This window comes from Chiloscyllium plagiosum, chromosome 2 (assembly GCF_004010195.1).
Source record: "Chiloscyllium plagiosum isolate BGI_BamShark_2017 chromosome 2, ASM401019v2, whole genome shotgun sequence".
Lineage (NCBI taxonomy): Eukaryota > Metazoa > Chordata > Chondrichthyes > Orectolobiformes > Hemiscylliidae > Chiloscyllium > Chiloscyllium plagiosum.
The window spans coordinates 3,244,958-3,264,667 of record NC_057711.1 but is presented as its reverse complement, the minus strand read 5'-3'; the positions used below and the strand labels follow the sequence as shown (position 1 = coordinate 3,264,667).

Genomic DNA, 19,710 nt, shown 5'->3' with positions numbered 1-19,710 from the left:
GGGGATAAGGCAAGAAAGTGGAGTTGAGAATAATCATATCAGACATGATTTCAACGGATGTTGGTGCAGACTTGATGGGCTAAATGGCTTACTTCCTCTCCCACTTCTTGTGGTCTACGTGGAATTGAGTTATAGATCAATCATGACTCAACTTAATGGCAGCACACAGTCAGGGGATCAAATGGGCTCCTCCTGTTCCCATGTAAATTCTGCATTGCAAACCAGCCATCCAGCCAACTGAGCTCACCACCCTCCCAGTCAGCACAACAACACTGAGAGAATGTTCAGACTGAATTAGTCACTCTCATGGGTTTCTTGCAACCTGGCATTTCTGTTTACACAGCTTCTGAGATTATTGTATTCATCCGGGGACAATGAACAGGATTGACTGCTTCAGCTCATTTCATTCTCCTCGCTCAATAACTGGGCTGTGTTAACATCTGGGCAGATGTTGCATGGCTTGACAATTTGGCCCGCTGGTGGTGAAGGTGGAAAGTGTTTCCCTCCTTGGGATTGGATGAGGGTGGAAGCTGTGTAGGGTAGGGTTGTAGTAGTTTGAGCTGTGATATCTGATGCATTCCTGTTTTACACGATGTAGGTGCAGAGGAGCTGGGCAGTGGCCATTCTGGGCAACGCTATACCATGGACACTGATGATATTGTTGGATTCACTGTCGATGATTCAGACTTTGACATTTACATCGAGGAGGTAAGAAAGCATGTGGAGATGGTGTATGCCTGTTTGTGCGTGCTTATGTATACATACATGTATGTGTCATAACGTGTGGCACTGGAAAAGCACAGCAGATCAGGCTGGAAAACAGCAGGAAAATTGACATTTCAGGCATAAGCCCGAATGTGAATTTCTGATGAAGGACATATGTCTGAAATGCCGACTCTCCTGTTCCTCAGATGCTGCCTGACCTGCTGTGCTTTTCCAGCGCCACACTTTTCAACACTGATCTCCAGCATCTGCAGTCCTCACTTTCCCATATTTGGTTGTGTGTGTGTTTCTGCCCCATCCATGACTTCTCAGATACTGAATTTAACCATGTCCAAATGCAATGTATCCACATTTAGGCTGAAAAGTGGCAAAGTGACATTCACATACACAAGGGCCGGATAATGATCATGTCCAATGAATATGGATCTAATCTTTGCCTCTTGATGGTCAACAGCATTACCCCACTGAATACCCCACAATCAACATCCTGGAAGTTACCTTCGACCAGAAACTGAACCGGACTCACTATATAAATACAGTGGTTACAAAAGCAAGTCAGAGACCAGGAATACTGTGGTGAGAAATTCATCTCTTGAACCCCCAAAGGCTGACCACCATCTACAAGAATCGACACTATCCAGGACAAAGTAACCCTGCTTGATTGGCAACACATCCACAAGCATCCATTCCCTCCATCACCAACGCTTAGTAGCAGCAGTGTGTACAAAGCACACTCTGGATATTCACCAAAGTCCCTTAGACAGCATCGTATAAACCTATGACCCACATCCATCCAGAAGGACAAGGGCAGCAGATACAAGGGAACACAATCAGCTACAAGTTTCCCTCCTAACTTGGAAACTGATTGCTGTTCCTTCACTGTCACAAAGTCAAAATCCTGTAACTTCCTCCCTAAGTGCATTGTGCGTCTACCTACAGCACAGCAGTGGTTTAAACAGGCAGCTCACCACGTTCTCAAGAGCAACTAGGGATGAGCAATATATGCTGGTCCAGCCAGCAACTCCCACATCCCATAAGTGTATAAGACAAAAGCAAGAGTTACAGTCCAGCCTTTACTCCAGCCCTTCTTGCTCATGCTCAGGCAAGGATCCACAATTCCGTGCATGATAAACAGCAGATCACTGACAGAACTAACCAATTCTACAACCACGGGAGAAGATCAAAGCTCTGCAAACCTGCCACATTCGTCACTGAATAATGGGCAATTAAGCAATGATGGGGAAGCCCAATGATGGGGAAGCCCAACTCATCCCTCATTGAGGCCCATCCCTCAATGATGGGGAAGCCCAACTCATCAATGCCAAAGATTCCTAATAATCTTCAGGCAGAAGTGCCGAGTGGATGATCTATCTTGGCTTCCTCCAGATACTCCCAACATCACAGATGCCAGTTTGCAACCAATTTGTTTTATTCTACATGATACCAAGCAAGATAGGAGCCGGAGTAGGCCATTCAGCCCCTCAAGTCTGCTCTGCTATTCAATACGATCAAGGCCAATCTGTGGCCAAACTCCTTCTTCCTGCTTTGGGCTTATATACTTTGATATCCTTGCTTAATAAAGGTTTGTCTATCTCAGATTAACATTTAACAAATGAATCACCATCAACCACCGTTTGAAAAAGAGAGTTCCAAACCTGCATTGTATTTTGCAAAAAGAAATACTTTCTAACATCTCTCATGAATGGCCTGGCCCTAATTCTTTAGACTATGCTCCTAGTTCTAGAATCTTCAACCACTGGTAATAGTTGATCTTTGTCGATCCTGTGTTAATATTCCTGAAGATCTCAATTAAATCACCCATTAATCTTCTAAATTCTTAAGAATAAAGGCCTAATTTGACCTAAATAATTTCTCCTCACAACGTAATTTCGGAAGTCCATGTGTCATCCTTGTTAACCTGCATTGAACTTATTTCCCCTCCCCCTACCTTATCCCAGTTCCAATCTTCAAACTCAGCACTGCCCTCATGACCTTTCCTACCTGTCAATCATCCTTTCCACCTATCTGCTCCACCCTCCTTTCCGACCTATCACCAATACTCCCACCTCCATCGACCTATCATACTCTCAGCTACCTTCCCCCAGCCCCACCCACTTCCCATTTATCTCTCCACCCCCTCGACTCATAAGCCTCATTATTGATGAAGAGTTCTTGCTCGAAATGTCAATTCTCCTGCTCCTCGGATGCTGCCTGACCTGCTGTGCTTTTCCAGCACCACACTGTCGGCTCTGATTTTCAGCATCTGCAGTCCTCACTTGCTCCTGCATTGAACTCTGGGTCAAAACATCCTTCCTAAGGTGCAATGCCTAGATCTGCTTACAATATTCTCACAGAGTTTTCTGCATAACTGCAGCATAATGTCTGCATCATATACTCCAGCTGTTTGGATGTGAAAGCCAGCATTCCATTAGACTATTTTCTGCGTCTGTTCATGGGATTTTAAAGAGCTTTGCACCTGAACCTCCAAATCTCATTGGACATCCATTGTATTTAACTTTGTGCTTTCTAGAAAATACCCTGATCAATCCTATATCGGTCAGAAATGTATAACTCGCACTTGCTTATATGAAAATCCATCCGTCACAGCTTTATCCATTCACCTAATTTATCAATATCCTGTTGTAATTTCATGCTGTTGTCAACACTATCTATACTGCTGCCTAATTAAGTTGTCAGAAAATTTAAATGTTTGAATTTTTATGCCATTATCCAAGCCGTTAATGGATATTGTGAATAATTGAGCCCCCAACAGAGATCCCTGAGGAACACACTCGTCAAGTCTTGCCAGTTTGAGTGATCACTCATTATCCCTGCCACTCATCCAATTTCCTTGCCATGGCAGTAATTTTCCCTCAGTTCCATGGGCTTCCACCTTAACTAACAGTCTCTTGTCTGGGACTTCATCAAATGCTTTCTGGAAGTGCATATAAACAACATCCATCAACTTATGTCTGTCCATCATCTTTGTCACATGTTCAAAAAAACTTGATGGGGTTTGCCAGACATATAGCCTACCCTTCATGAATCCATGCTGATTTTCTCTTATCAGTTGAAATCTTTTGAAGTGATTAGATGCCCTATCCTTGATTCTCGACTCCAACAATTTTCTCACCATGGACATTAAGCTAACTGGTCTGTAACTCCCTGGTTTCCCCCTGTCACCCTTCTTAAAGAGTGGAGCAACATGAACAAATTTCCAATCCAGGGGTACAGATCCTGAAGACAGGGAACTCTGACAGATTATGGTTAGCACATTGGCTTTATGCTCTCCTACTTCTTTTAAAACCCAAGGGTGGAAACTATCAGATCCTCGGGATTTGTTATTCTTCCAGTTCCATTAATTTCCTCATTATTAATGATTTACTTCAACTACTTTTATTTTGATTCTATTCCTGATCCTCTCTTCATTTCCTTGGGACTTCCGCAAAGCTCTCCTCCTTTTCTGCTGTGACCACTGAAGCAAAATAATCGTTCATTATGTCTGCCATTTCCTCATGGTCATTGGCAATATCCAGATTCGCAGCCTTCAGTGGGCCTATAGTCCTCTTAACCAGCTGCTTTCCCCTTATATAATATAAAATCTCTTATTGGCTTTTATGTCCCTGACAAGTTTCCTTTCATAATCTTTTCTTAGTTGCTCTTATAAACCATTTTGTGGACCTTTGTTGGGCTTTCTATTTGTCCCATTCTGTGGGATTTCTATTATCCTTTGTGTTTTTACAAGCTCTTTCTTTTAATGTTTTGCTGTCCTGTATCTCCCTAGATTCTGTGGCTTTTTTTGTGTGTGTGAGGTGGAGCTTTTTCTTCTCATTGGTACAGACTGCTTCTGAATTGCATTAAATGTTTTTTTGAACACACTCTGCTGTTCCTTGGTTGTTTTACTTATTAGCAGAACTTCCTAGTTAACCATGAATAGTCCCAGCCTCATCCCATTAAAGTCTGCTTCACATAAATCCAAAATACTAGTATCCAATCTTTGCTTACCTCTTACAAAGCTGCATGAAATTTAATCATATTATGATCACTAGAATCATAGAGTCATAGAGATGTACAGCATGGAATATATCTCTATAACTCTATGATTCTAGTGATCATAATACGATATAAAAGATATAAAAGAGACCTAAGGGGCAACATTTTCATGCAGAGGGTGGTACGTGTATGGAATGAGCTGCCAGAGGAAGTAGTGGAGGCTAGTACAATTGCAACATTTTCAAGGCATCTGGATGAGTATATGAATAGGAAGGATTGGAGGGATATGGGCCAGGTGCTGGCAGATGGGACTATATTAGGTCCAACTTGTCCATGCTGACCAGATGTCCCAACCTAATATAGTCCCACCTGCCAGCACCCGGCCCATATCCCTCCAATCCTTCCTATTCATATACTCATCCAGATGCCTTTAAAATGTTGCAATTGTACTAGCCTCCACTACTTCCTCTGGCAGCTCATTTCATACACATATCACCCTCTGCATGAAAATGTTGCCCCTTAGGTCTCTTTTATATCTTTCCCCTCTCACCCTAAACCTATGCCCTCTAGTTCTGGTCTCCCCCACCCCAGGGGAAAAGACTTTGTCTATTTATCCTATCCATGCCCCTCATGATTTTATAAACCTCTATAAGATCAGCCGTCAGCCTTCGATGCTCCAGGAAAAACAACTCCAGCCTATTCCCTATAGCTCAAATCCTCTAAACCTGGCAACATCCTTGTAAATCTTTTCTGAACCTTTCAAGTTTCACAACATCTTTCCGATAGGAAGGAGACCAGAATTGCACGCAATTTTCCAACAGTGGCCTAACCAATGTCCTGTACAGCCGCAACATGATCTCCCAACTCCTGTACTCAATACTCTGACCAATAAAGGAAAACATACCAAACGCCTTCTTCACTATCCTATCTACCTGTGACTCCACGTTCAAGGAACTATGAACTATTTGACAAATGAACAACTAGGTAATGAATCAACTAAGGGTCATTGCTCATTACTACATCCAATATTCATTGTCCCCTTGTCACATCAGGATATATCATCATCAGAAACTATTCCAGATACAGTCTCAAAATTCACAACCTATCTGGCAGGTGTTTGGCCCTCTCTCCCGATCTATGTTAAGATCAAAATCCCCCATTAATACTACTATGCCTTTGCCATTTACTTACCCAATTTCAATATTCATACAGTCCAGCACTTTTGAGACCTGGACACCAGCTTATGATTTTAGTTCCTTTACAGTTCCTCAGTTCCACCCAGAAAGTTTCCATTGGTGCTTTCCCCTCATTGCATCCTCCCTCATCATAGATTGTGTTTCTAATCAGTCATGTTACTCCAGCCCTCTGCCATTTCTCTACCTCTCTTGTAAACCCTCTGGTATGCTTAGTTCTCAGTCTTGACCATACTGTTGCCATGGCTCCATAATGTTTACTATATCATAGTTTTAAATTTGAATCTGTGCCTGCAGTTCATTTAATTTGCTCCTTACACTCCATGCATTTATATAAAGAACTCTAATTTTAGCTGCACACTCTATCATTCCTTCACCATCTTTTAATTACTTCTCCCTCCTGTCTTAATATATTTTTCTTTATCCTGCCTTGTTCATTTAACTGGCCCAGCTTGTTAATCCTATTCACCGTGACCTTGTCCTCACATGATGAGCTTCTGCCACATTAGTTTATACCCTCCCACTGATTACTACAAAGGCTATGGGCCTTGACAAAATTCCAGCAATAGTACAGAAGACTTGTGCCCCAGAACTTCCTGCACCCCTAATTAAGCTTTTCCAGTACAGTTACAACATTAATGTCTGGACAATATTCAGGCTCATTCAGATAAGTGCCAAAGAATATTCACTGTACACGAGTGCTTTGACATTCAATTCAGGATTAAACATCCTGAGCTATACCCTTGACCAGAAACTCAACTGGATTCTCCACAAAAATACTATGACGACAAGAGCAAGTCAGAGGCTAGGAATACTGTAGTGAGTAACTCACTTCCTGACTCCCAAAAGCCTGTCCACAATCTGCAAGGTACAAGTGATGGAAAACTCCACACTTGCCTGGGTGAGGGCAGCTCCAATTACATTCAAGAACCTTGACACCATCTCGGACAAATCAGTCCGTTTGATTGGCATCACATCTACAAGCATTTATTCCCTCTACCACTCATGCTCAGTAGCAGCAGTGTGTACCATCTACAAGATGTATTGCAGAAAGCTCCTTAATACAGCACCTTCTAAACCCACGAACACTTCCATCTTGAAGGACAAGGGCAGCAGATACATGGGAACACCATCCCCTACAAATTCCCCTCTGAGTCACTCACCATCCCAATTTGGAAATATAATGCCGTTCCTAGAGTGTCACTGGGTCAAAATCCTAGAACCCTAAGGGCATTCTGGGTCGATATACAGCACATGGACTACAACCGTTCAAGAAGGCAGCTCACCACTACCTTCTCAAGGGGCAACCAGAGATGAACAATAATAGATGGTATAGCAAGCAATGCTGATATGCTGTGAATGAATGAAAACAAAAACACCTATTTGAATGAATGATTTAATTGTGATGTGTATTTTACAGTGAGTAAAGTAGTACAATACAGTGAAAAGGGTTTTCCAGCACCGTTTTGAATAGTTTTAAAAATAAGAAAGGAAAGAAAGATGTGGCTTAAAGAGAGTCCATCAGTCCTGAGCCAGTCATCGTCAATGCCTGCGCTGCCATCCATCCTCCACCACCTACTGCCATCTATACCGGGCCCACCAACAACAGTCACATTTCTCAGCAATTGCTGTGATGTTCTTCCACCACCAGTGCCAGACCCAACCAACGACAAAGTCTCCGATCCTCAGGCACTATTTTTCATCGCTGGGCCTACGTTGCCTCTGCCATCTATTTTAATGCCAGGTCCTGTGCTCGCTCCGGAAAAGTAAGTGGCTCACTCGAGACCACTCTGGGGTTCCTCTCCACCGATGCCATCTGTTCAAAGAACAAGAGGTCAGTAAAAAGAAAACGAAAAAGAAAAGAAACAAAGGGAAAGAAAAGCAGTCGGTGTAGATGAGCCTGATTCCACCAACATCTTGATGACACCTTTGCAAAACACGCTGGTTTGGCTCTAACTCACTCCGAGTTGCTAGTGCGAGAGATGGACATGTTCACATCCTGGACGACAGAGTTTCACTCAGGCCTAACCTCACCATCGTTGATCTGTTCATGTCAGTAATAAGCTGGAAGCTCAATACAATGGCACAGGGCGGTTTGTATTTCACTATTATATCTCCAACTAGCAGATCCTTCCTCTCCTGAAGGTGCTGACAATCCTCCAGTGTCTCATCTAAATGACCCATTCTTTGTCCTCTTGCACGAGAGTAATTAATGGAGCACTGGTAAGGGTCATGGAAAGTTCACTTCCTTATTTCCATCATCATTATGCTTAAGAAAATATAAGATTCTGTTCTCCAGCCAGACTAGACCTGAGCTCCATTAGGAAATAACTGAATGTCGAAATCTAACATCTCTCCTCTTACCCTGCTAAAGAACTCTACTGTTACTCTACTAAAGAACCCCTGTTAGGGGCGGCACGGTGGCTAACTGGTTAGCACTGCTGCCTCATAGCACCCGGGACCCAGGTTCAATTCCAGCCTCAGGCGACTATCTGCGTGGAGTTTGCACATTCTCCCCGTGTCTGCGTGAGTTTTCTCCTGGTGCTCTGGTTTCCTCCCACAATCCAAAGATGTGCAGGTTAGGTGAATTGGACACCCATAATGTTAGGTGCATTTGTCAGAGGGAAATGGGTCTGGATGGGTTACTCTTCGGAGGGTCGGTATGGGCTTGTTGGGCCGAAGGGCCTGTTTCCACACTGTAGGGAATCTAATCTAATATAATCTAAATTCCAACCATCCCCCAGGAGTTATCCCAGCTTCTGTCAGTGTGGTACAGGGGTGAGGAGGGGGTTGAAGGATCAGTGTGGGGGAAAGGAGTAGAAACTAAGTGATCTATGTTCCTTAACCACAGCAACAACTCAGCTGGACCCTGCTCCCTTCCCCTATCTCCACCCTCACCCCTCGCCCCTCCAATAAGGGACACTTGTCTGATGGAAGCTGAAGGGAGGATTGTGACGCCCCACACAGTCGGGCAGCACCTTTGTGTTCACATGCTCAGATATTGCGTTTGGCAGTTGCCCACTTTATTTCCCACAGAGCAGTATATCTCAGTGAAGATCAGTGCCTGAGGAGAAACAATCTGGAACTTTGGGAGGGGCATGGAGGGTTAGTTTATGGGGGTTGGTGGAGCAGCAGATTGCATTAAACAAAAAAGTCAGTGTTTTTCTGCGACTTTGACCTCAGCAACATCTGCTGTATTACTTGCGACATTTCGATGTGTGGGAGTAGCCTTCAGTAGAACTGCTGGAAGCGAAAAGGCCAGGTCTGGCAGGATGTAACTCTGTAAACACAATCCACCAAACAGTTTCTGGAACTTTCTGTTAGATTAATCAATCCCTGGCTATAACCCAGTGTAAGGGGAAAGGAGCCTCCAATTCAAATCATTCCTCACTGCAGGAAAACAATAGCTAGCCTCCCTGAGACAATGCAACAGCCCACTGCTTAGTATATGAAGTGCAGCATTCCCCACCAGCCCACTGTACCCTACAGGCAATGGGAGAAATTGAGGTCATATATACATTATCAACTAAATGCTGATAACAGAACTCAACTAACCTTTATCTACTTCCATTCTCCATTCAATAGCTTAATTTATGACCTGCTTACCCCACCAACTCAGGCTGCACTCCACCACACTAACATACACTCCCAATCTCCATGATAGTCACACACTCCTACTCCCCTCTCCATCACACTCTCTTCCTCACACTCGCTAACTTTCCCTCTCACTCCTACTCTCCCCCATTGTCTCACACTCTGTCTTTCCCACTCTCCCTCACCATCTCACACTCCCTCTCTATCCCAGTGTCCCTCACTGTCTCACATTCCCTCTCTTTCCCACTCTCCCTCACTGCCTCACACTCGTTGTCTTTCCCACTCTCCCTCACTCTGTCACTCTACAGTGTTTTTTCACGTTCCCTCCCTCCCCCTTCTTACTATTTTCCAAATTATTTACAACTGCAATTTTAGAATCCCAACTGTCTCATCTCCAGCTCTCCAAGCACCAGGAAATTTCTGCAGCTGTCAATGTGCTTAACCATTCCCTCAGCCCCTCATTCGGTAATAGTTTCCAATAAAACCGTCCTTTCTCTCACCTTGGCTGTTCACCTGGGGTGGCCCCATTTCTTCAGCCTCAACCCTGCCCTCCAACAAACTCATGTCACATCTCTGCATCTTTATTGCCATTTTATTATAAGATCATTTGTTCAACTGCCTCCGTCCTGTCTGTCCCCTTCACTGGTTAAATGTTCTCTGTAACAACATGAATCTTTGAAGTACCATCTTCATCTAGTTTCACCCCCATCTCCCCTCATGCCCTCTCTGAGCTCAACTTGACTATGGGACTCACCTCCTGTTACCTCAGCCCTATTCCCATTAAACTGCCAAGCATCTTAAGTTCCTCATTCGCCAATATTATAAATAGCTCTCTGCAGGTACTGCCCCTCCAAACCTACCATTTTTACTGCTCTGCTCAACAAACCAACCTTTACCTCTTTGTCCTTACAAACTGTCGTCCCATCTCCACACAGCTTTTCCTCTCCAAAATAATGGCCACCTGATTTCGAGGCGATCTGAGGAAATTTGTTTTCACCTAAAGGGTGGGAATCTGGCACTCATTGCCCATAAGGATGGTAGAGACAGAAACTCTTATGACATACAAGGAGTATTTATGATTTGGAGATGCCGGTGTTGGACTGGGGTGTACAAAGTTAAAAATCACACAACACCAGGTTATAGTCCAACAGGTTTAATTGGAAGCACACTAGCTTTCGGAGCGATGCTCCTTCATCAGGTGATTGTCTGATGAAGGAGCGTCGCTCCAAAAGCTAGTGTGCTTCCAATTAAACCTAGGTAAAAACAATGACTGCAGATGCTGGAAACCAGATTCTGGATTAGTGGTGTTGTGCTCTTCCAGCACCACTAATCCAGAATCTGGTTTCCAGCATCTGCAGTCATTGTTTTTACCTCGTTGATTTTAACCCTACTGCGAATCCTCTTGCAAGGATGCCTGCCTTGAAGAAGTTTTCCTCCTCTCTCTACAAGAATCTCAGGGAGTTCCTCTCCCACTGCAACTCCCAGGTCATTTCCTCTGCCCTGAAGCTCTTCAACCATGTCGTGAAACAAACTCGCTACCACAGCCACATTTGCTTCCTCTATGCTACTTTCTCCCCACCCCCACCTTCCTCTAGCTTATCTCTCCACGCTTCAGGCTCACTGCCTTTATCCCCGATGAAGGGCTTTTGCCCGAAATGTCGATTTCGAAGCTCCTTGGATGCTGCCTGAACTGCTGTGCTCTTCCAGCACCACTAATCCAGATTCCAATTAAACCTGTTGGACTATAACCTGGTGTTTTGTGATTTTTAAAGGAGTATTTAGATATGCACTTGCAGTGCCAAGACTGTAGGCCAAGTGCTGGAAAATGGGATTAGGATAGGAAAATGCATCTTTTTGATCGGTGTAGATTCGATGGGCTAAAGAGCCTTTTCTCTGTGCTGTAGATCTTTCAGGATTGTATGACTCTTTGGTTCTGAACATGTCACCTCCCAGATCTGTTTCTGCCTTTTCTCAAACTCCATGTTTGAATCCCTCCAATTGGGCATCCCCCGGACCCAATACAGAAACAGCTCTTATCGAAGTTACTAATGACATCCCACATGCTAGTGACAAAGTAAACATTCCCTCCTCAAAGCTCAATCTGCAACCATTTTCCGAGTTGACCATCCAATCTTCCTCCAACACCTCTCCACTGCCAAGCTGCTTGGTAAGACTGCTCTCACCCTGGTCCGTTCCTGCCTACTTGTAGCCGAAAAATTACTTGCAGTGGTTTCCCTTCCTGTCCCACACTGTTATCTCTGGAACCCCCAGGATCTATGCTTGGCCAAATAGAAGCATAGAAATTAGGATAAGAAGTAGGTCATTCAGCTCGCCTGCTTCCCCCTTCAATACGATTGTGATTAACCCCAAGAGGTCCACGGGGAAACCATTAATTAATCTCCGTGATCTTCCCTAAGTTCCCTTGGTAACAGACCTAACAGTGGCCTATTCAGCTGGAATTCATCACTGGAGTCTTTCATAAAGAAGACTCAGGTAGGGGTCCCAGACTGGGACTAGTGTATGTACACCATGAGTGGTTTTTCAATAATAATCAATGTTCCTCTCCAGTGGGCTTCCTGAGTTATTACAACAATCGAGGTTGATCTCCAACTCAGTGCCCTGTTCCTGCTTCCTCCCATATCCTTTGATCCCATTAGTTCTAAGAAATATATTTATCTCCATCTTAAAAACACTCACTATTTTGGCATCAACTGCTGTCTGAATTCCACAGGCTCACCACTCTCTGGATGAAGAGATTTCCCCTCATCTCAGTCATAAAGTGTCTATCCCATGTACTCAGGCTATGACCCATGGTTCTGGACTCCCTGGTCTTAGAGAACATCCTTCCTGTGTTGATCCTGCCTAGACCTGTTAGAATTTTACAGGTTTCTATGAGATAACCCTGCATTATTTTAAACTCCAGTGAATATAATCCTAACCGATCCAGTCTCTTTTACTAAATCAGTCCTGCCATCCCAAGAATCAGCCTGCTAAATCTTCGTGGCACCCTCACCATATCCCTCCTCAGATATGGAGATCAAAACCGTACACAGAATTCCAGATCTGGTCTCACCTGTACAACTAAAGAAAGACATTCCTGCTTCACATTCCTGAGTCACATTTTCCCCTTTCCCAATCTGCCACCACTCAGACAAAAATCTCCCTTCCTGTTTTTTACTACCAAAGTGGATATTCTCACATTTAGCCCCATTATACTTCATCTATCTTGTATTTACCCACTCACCCAGCTTGTCCAAATTGTACAGAAACATCTCTGCATCCTCCTCACAGCTCACCCTCCCACCCAACTCTGTGTCATCTACAAACCTGTAGATATGACATGTAGTTTCCTCCTTCAGATCATTCATATATTTTGGGAGGACTTAGGTATCCAAGCACTGAACTCTGTTGTGCCCCAATGCCACTCAGAGAAATGCCTGTTTCAATAGACAATAGATGCAGGAGTAGGTCATTCTGCCCTTTGAGCCAGCACCACCATTCATTATGATCATGGCTGATCATCCTCAATCAGTATGCTGTTCCTGCCTTATCCCCATAACCCTTGATTCCATAAGAGCTCTATCCAACTCTTTCTTAAAAGTATCCAGAGACTTGGCCTCCACAGCCTTCTGGGACAGAGCATTCCACCACTCTCTGAGTGAAGAAGTTTCTCCTCAACTCTGTTCTAAGTGGCCTACCCCTTATTTTTAAACTGCATCCTCTGGTTCGGGACTCACCCATCAGCGGAAACATGTTTCCTGCCTCCAGAATGTCCAATCCTTTAATAATCTTTTATGTCTCAATCAGATCCCCTCTCAGTCTTCTAAACTCAAACATATACAAGCCCAGTCGTTCCAATCTTTCAGCGTAAGATAGTCCCGCCATTCCGGGAATTGACCTCGTGAACCTACGCTGCACTCCCTCAATAGCCAGAATGTCTTTCCTCAAATTTGGAGACTAAAACTGCACACAGTATTCCAGGTGCGATCTCACCAGGGCCCTGTACAGTTGCAGAAGGACCTCTTTGCTTCTATCCTCAATTCCTCTTGTTATGAAGGCCAGCATGCTATTAGCCTTCTTCACTGCCTGCTGTGTACAAGAACACCTAGATCTCGTTGTACTGCCCCTTTATCTAACTTGACTCCATTTAGGTAATAACCTGCCTTCCTGTTCTTGCCACCAAAGTGGATAATCACACATTTATCCAAATTAAACTGCATCTGCCATGCATCCATCCACTCACCTAGCCTGTCCAGGTCACCCTGTATTCTCCTAACATCCTCCTCACATTTCACCCTGCCACCAAGCTTTATGTCATCAGCAAATTTGCTAATATTACTTTTAATACCTTCATCTATATCATTAATGTACATTGTAAAAAGCTGCAGTCCCAACACTGATCCCTGCGGCACACCACTGGTCACCGCCTGCCATTCCGAAAGGGAGCCGTTTATCACTACTCTTTGTTTCCTGTCAGCCAACCAATTTTCAATCCATGTCAGTATTTTGCCCCTAATACCATGTGCCCTAATTTTGCTCACCAACCTCCTATGTGGGACTTTATCAAAGGCATTCTGAAAGTCCAGGTATACTACATCCACTGGATCTCCATTGTCCATCTTTTAGTTACATCCTCAAATAATTCCAGAAGATTAGTCAAGCATGATTTCCCCTTCATAAATCCATGCTGACTCTGACCTATCCTGCTATTGCTATCCAGATGTGTCATAATTTCATCCTTTATAATTGACTCCAGCACTTTTCCCACCACTGAGGTCAGACTAACTGGTCTATAATTCTCTGTTTTCTCTCTCCCTCCTTTCTTAAAAAGTGGAACAACATTAGCCACTCTCCAATCCACAGGAACTGATCCTGAATCTATAGTACATTGGTAAATGATCACCAATGCATCCACGATTCCTAGAGCTACCGCCTTCAGTACCCTGGGATGTAGACCATCAGATTTCTTCTTACTCTTTGTCTCCTATCTGCCAACATTCTCTATCCATATCAGTACACAATCCCCAATTCTATGTTGTTTTGTTTTACATGCAAATCTCTTATTCACTTGTAATTGCACTAGTTACAAGTCAAGCCCCTGCTCCCCTATCCCTGTAATACTGTATTTCCCATGGCTAATCCACCTAGCCTGCACATCTCTGAACATTATGGGGCAATTTAAGCATGGGCAATCTACCTAACCTGCACAACTTTGGACTTGGGGAAGAAACTAGAGCAGACTAAACCAGAAACCAGAAACCAAAGGAAACCCACACAGGCAAGGGGACAGTGTCAAACTCCACACAGACAGTTGCCTGAGGGTGGAACCGATTCCGGGTCCCTGGCGCTGTGAGGCAGATGTGCTAAACAATGAGCCGCTCATTAGTTGGGCCCAAAAAACTAGAATTCTCTCCTTAAATCCCTGTCTCTTTTTCTCTCTCTCCCTGGCAGCTCAGTTCTGAAGAAGGGTCAACAGACCCAAAACGTTAAGTCTGATTTCTCTCCACAGATGCTGACAGACCTATTGAGATTTTCCATCAACCCCTGTTTTTTGTTTCAGTTTCCACTAAAATGTATTTCTTTGATCAAATATTTGGTCATCTCTACAAATTGTGTAATGCAGTGACAAATGTCCTGCAAAATTCTTTGGGACATTCTTTGTGGGCAGCACGGTGGCACAGTGGTTAGCACTGCTGCCTCACAGTGCCGGAGACCCGGGTTCAATTCCCACCTCAGGCGACTCTCTGTGTGGAGTTAGCACATTCTTGAATTGGCCATGCTAAATTGCCCATAGTGTTAGGTTAGGGGTATGGGTGGGTTGCGCGTCGGTGTGGACTTGTTGGGCCGAAGGGCCTGTTTCCACACTGTAATCTAATCTCATTATGCTTTATTGGTTTTTATTTTAATTCACTCACTGGGATTGAGTGTCGCTAGCTGGTATCTCCTCATACAGACCAAGCCTCTAACCTCCGTCCTCTCTCTCTCTCTCTCTCTCTTTCTCTGTGCACCTTCAAGTCACTCTCTGTCTTACAGGCAAAAAGCAAGAACTTCCAGGTTGAGACTCGGCTCCAGCCAGATTCCGCCACCACCCCAAGGAGACCATCTCACATCCACACACCCACTGCTCCAGACGCCAGCGTATCTCTCCACTCACAGGGTCGTGTCCTGGACATGGCATGTGAAGATGCCAACTGTCCAGGCGACAGCTTCTGTATGAGTGACTATGAGAGTGGAGGGTCCAGGTGTCACTGCAACTTGGGGAAAACTGGGGAGAAATGTAACAGAGGTGAGAAAAAATACAGAACCTGCACAGAATTTATGTCAATTTCCATAATATTGAAATAAGTTTCGTACAATTTACATTTAGTTTGCATGTAATTTACATATTGTTCACATATAATCTACCTTTGATTTGATTTATTGTTGTCACATGTACCTAAGTACAGTGAAAAGTTTTGTTTTGCAATACAGGCAGATCATAACATACAAAGACACAAAGATCATAGGGTGAATGAACAGAGTGAGGAATACAAAGTTATGATTGCAAAGAAGCAATATCAACATTAGATTTTGAAATTTGAGTGGTTTATTCAGAAGTCTAATAACAGTGGGGAATATGCTGTGGGTACATGTTTTTAAGCTTCTGTATCTCTGCCTGAAGGAAGAGGTTGGAAGAGATATGATAGGTGACAGGGGACTTTCATGATGCTAGCTGCCTTTTCATAACAATGAGAAATACAGATGGGAACAATGGATGGGAGAAAGTGAGGGCTGCAGATACTGGAGATCAGAGTCGAAGATGCTGCCTGACCTGCTGTGCTTTTCCAGCACCACACTCTCGACAATGGATGGGAGGGTTGGCATGGTGATGGACTGGGCCCTGTTCACAACTTTCTGTAGTCTCTTACGGTCCTGGGCAGAGCAGTTATGTACTAATCTGTGATGCATTCAGAATTGTATGCTTTCTATGATGTAACTGTAAACGTTGGTGAGAGTCCTTATGGACATGCCAAATGTCCTTAGCCTCCTGAGGAAGAAGAGGCGCTACTGTCCCTTCTTAATCGTCACATCAACATGGGTGGGCCAGGACAGATTGCTGTTGATCGCAACTCTGAGGAATTCGACGCTCTCGACCATCCGCACCTCAGCTCCATTGACATAGACAGAGGCATGACCTCCACGTTGTTTGCTGAAGTCGATGATCAGTTCTTTAGTTTTGCCGACATTGAGGGACAGACTGTTATCTTTACACCACGCCACCAAGCAGTCCATCTCGTTCCTGTATTCTGTCTTGTCATTGTTGGACATCTGGCCTTCAACGTGGTGGTATCATCACCAAACCTGTAGATGGAGTTCAGATGAAATTTGGCCATTTCATGGGAGTATAATAGGGGTGTGAGTACGCATCCTTGCGGGTCCCTGCTGTTGAGGATTGGAGGAGGTGCTGGAGAAGGTGCTGTTGCCAATCTTCACTGATCACGGTCTGTGGGGCAGGAAGTTGAGGATCCAGTTGCAGAGGGCAGAGCAGAGGCCTGGGTCTCAGAGTTTGGAGATTAGTTTGGTTGAGATTATAGTGTTGATGGTGGAGCTGTAGTCAATTAGTAGAAGCCTGACATAGATATCCTTATTATCCAAATGTTCCAGGGCTGTTTGTAGGGCAAGGGAAATGGTGTCTCGTGGGCCCCGTTGTGCTGGTAGGCAAATTGCAAGGGACTGAGGCAGGCTGGGAGGCTGGAGTTGATGTGAGCAATGACTAACATGTTGAAGCATTTCATAGTTATGTAGGTCAGAGCCACCGGTAGGTAGTCACTGAGGTGAGCTGCATGTGTTTTCTTGGCACCGGGATGATGGTGGTCTTCTTGAAGCAGGTGGGCACTTCAGATTGTAGCAAGTAGAGGTTAAAGGTCTGAGCGAATATTCCCACCAGCTGGTCCACACAGGATCCAAGTGCACGGAGGCAGACTCCATCTGGGCCAGTCACTTTTTGTGGGTTCCCTCTCAAGAAAGTCGATCTGCCTCAGTGCAGGAGTGACTGAGGGAACAGGGGCAGTCAGGGGTGTCGGGGCAGGTGACACCGTTTCGCTGACCCTCTGCTCGAACCAAGCATACAAAGCACTGCTCACATCAGGGAGGGATGTATTTTTGCCCACTATTCAGCTCTGCATCATTTGTATCCTATTATGTCATGTGGGCCTTGCCATGGACTGCGGCTGTCCCTATCGTTAGTTTGGGTCTCTAACGTAGACTGCTATTGCCTTCATTTATTCATGTGTAGTTTATATGCAGTCTACATATATTTACGTATAATTTACACATTTTATATTGAATGTATAGAGATTTGTATTTAGCTTGCATAGAACGTATAAACATTTACATAGAATTTACATAGTTTACATAGAAAATTTGCATGGAACTTACATACATCTCAGAAATTGCATATTCATAATGTCATATTGCTATATTGTATTGCATTATATTCACATAGGTTTACCAAAGATTTATCAAAGTTATTTATAATGATTTATTGTTGTCACGTACCAAGATACAGCGAAAAGTGTTGTTTTGCATGCTATTCAGGCAGAGCATATCATACAAAGTGTGTCAGGGCAGCAGAATTGAATGCAGAATATAGCGTTACAGCTGCAGAGAAGGCGCAGAAAGAGATCAGAGCTAACATTTGAGAGGTCTGTTCAAAAGTCTGATAACAGCGGAGAAGAAGCTATTTTTGAATCTATTCATACATGCATTCAAAATTTTATATCTTCTGCCAAATGGAAGAGGGTGGAAGAGAGTATAAACGTCTGGGAGGGGTTTTTGATTATGTTGATTGCTTTCCCAAGGCAGTGGGAAGTATAGATGAAGTCAGTGGATAGAAGGCTGGTTTGTGTGATGGACTGGGCTCTATAGAATTATGTAATATTTGCAGAGAATTTATAACCTGAAAACAGATGAATGAACTCAATAGGCTAGTTTATGCTCCCATGAACTTCCACATTTCCCTCTTTATCCAGCTGTAGAAACAAACAACAAACGCTCTTCTGAGTCATCAACCTGTTTTTATAGAAACAAGCCTCCTCCTACCCTCTTTTATCTTGCCCTACCAGCAATAGCTCCTCTTCCTTTCACCCCTCACGTGTTTGCTGGGTTTCCTTTAAAAACATACCACCTTCCAGCAAATGAAAACAAAATACTGCAGATAATGGAAATTTGAAGCAAAACCAGAAGGTGCTGATGAAACTCAGCAGGTCAGGCAGCATCACATAGAAGCCCTACAATGTGGAAGCAGGCCATTCAGCCCATTGAGTCACACCAACCCTCCGAAGACCATCCCACCCAGATCCACCTATCCCTGTCACCCTGTGTTTCCCATGGCTAATCCACTTCATTTGCACTTCCCTGACACTATGGGGAATTTGACATTGCCAATCCACCTACCTGCACATCTTTGGAATATGGGAGGAAATCCACACACACACAGGGAAGAATGTAGAAAATCTACACAGACAGTTGTCCGAGAGTGGAATCAAACCTAGGTCCCTGGCTCTTTGAGGCAGTAGTGCTAACCTTGTGGAGAGAACGACAGAATTAATGTTTCAGCTCCATGACATTTCTTCAGGGTTGGGAATTACGATTTGAAAAAAAAATCACCAATACCCTTGGGGGCTATTATTGACCAGAAACTGAACTGAATGAAACATAAGGTGAGGATGTTTTATTCATTTATGGCATGTGGGCATCACTGGCTAGGCCAGCATTCATTGCCCATCCCTGGTTGCCCCTTGAGAAGGTGGTGATGAGCTACCTTCTTGAACCACTGCTGTCCATGTGCTATAGATAGACACATCGTAGCATTAGGGAGGGAATTCCAGGATTTTCACCCAGCGAGACTGAAGGAAAAGCAATATATTTCCAAGTCAGGATGGTGAGTGGCTTGGAGGGAACTTGCAGATGGTGGTGATGCCATGCACCTGATATTGTATGTTTCTATGATTCCAGTACAGGGAATTTTTACATCATTAATTTGAGTAAGCCTGACCTTTTATGATTTGATTCTTTTTTAAATAAAACCAGTCAACTCATCATCTTTTCTTGAATGAATTGAGAGGCTTTGTACATTGAGGAATGATGGTTTCAGTTTGACCGGACATTTTTGTCCAAGTAATCCATTTAAGTGACATCCTCAGTGCTTGGGAGCCTCCTGTGAAGC

The 19,710-nt window shown here is 44.0% G+C and overlaps 1 protein-coding gene across 4 annotated transcripts in view; it reads left to right on the top strand.

The window, feature by feature from the left end:
• LOC122556501 (pikachurin) overlaps positions 1 to 19,710 on the top strand; it is a 110,477-nt gene that overhangs the window by 46,941 nt on the left and 43,826 nt on the right. For 3 of the 4 annotated variants that reach the window (XM_043703235.1, XM_043703225.1, XM_043703207.1), the window contains 2 exons: positions 599 to 708; positions 15,519 to 15,789. In XM_043703235.1, the coding sequence (XP_043559170.1) occupies positions 599 to 708; positions 15,519 to 15,789 (381 nt within the window). The remainder of the gene's footprint in view (positions 1 to 598; positions 709 to 15,518; positions 15,790 to 19,710) is intronic. The other variant, XM_043703216.1, reaches the window with a different exon arrangement.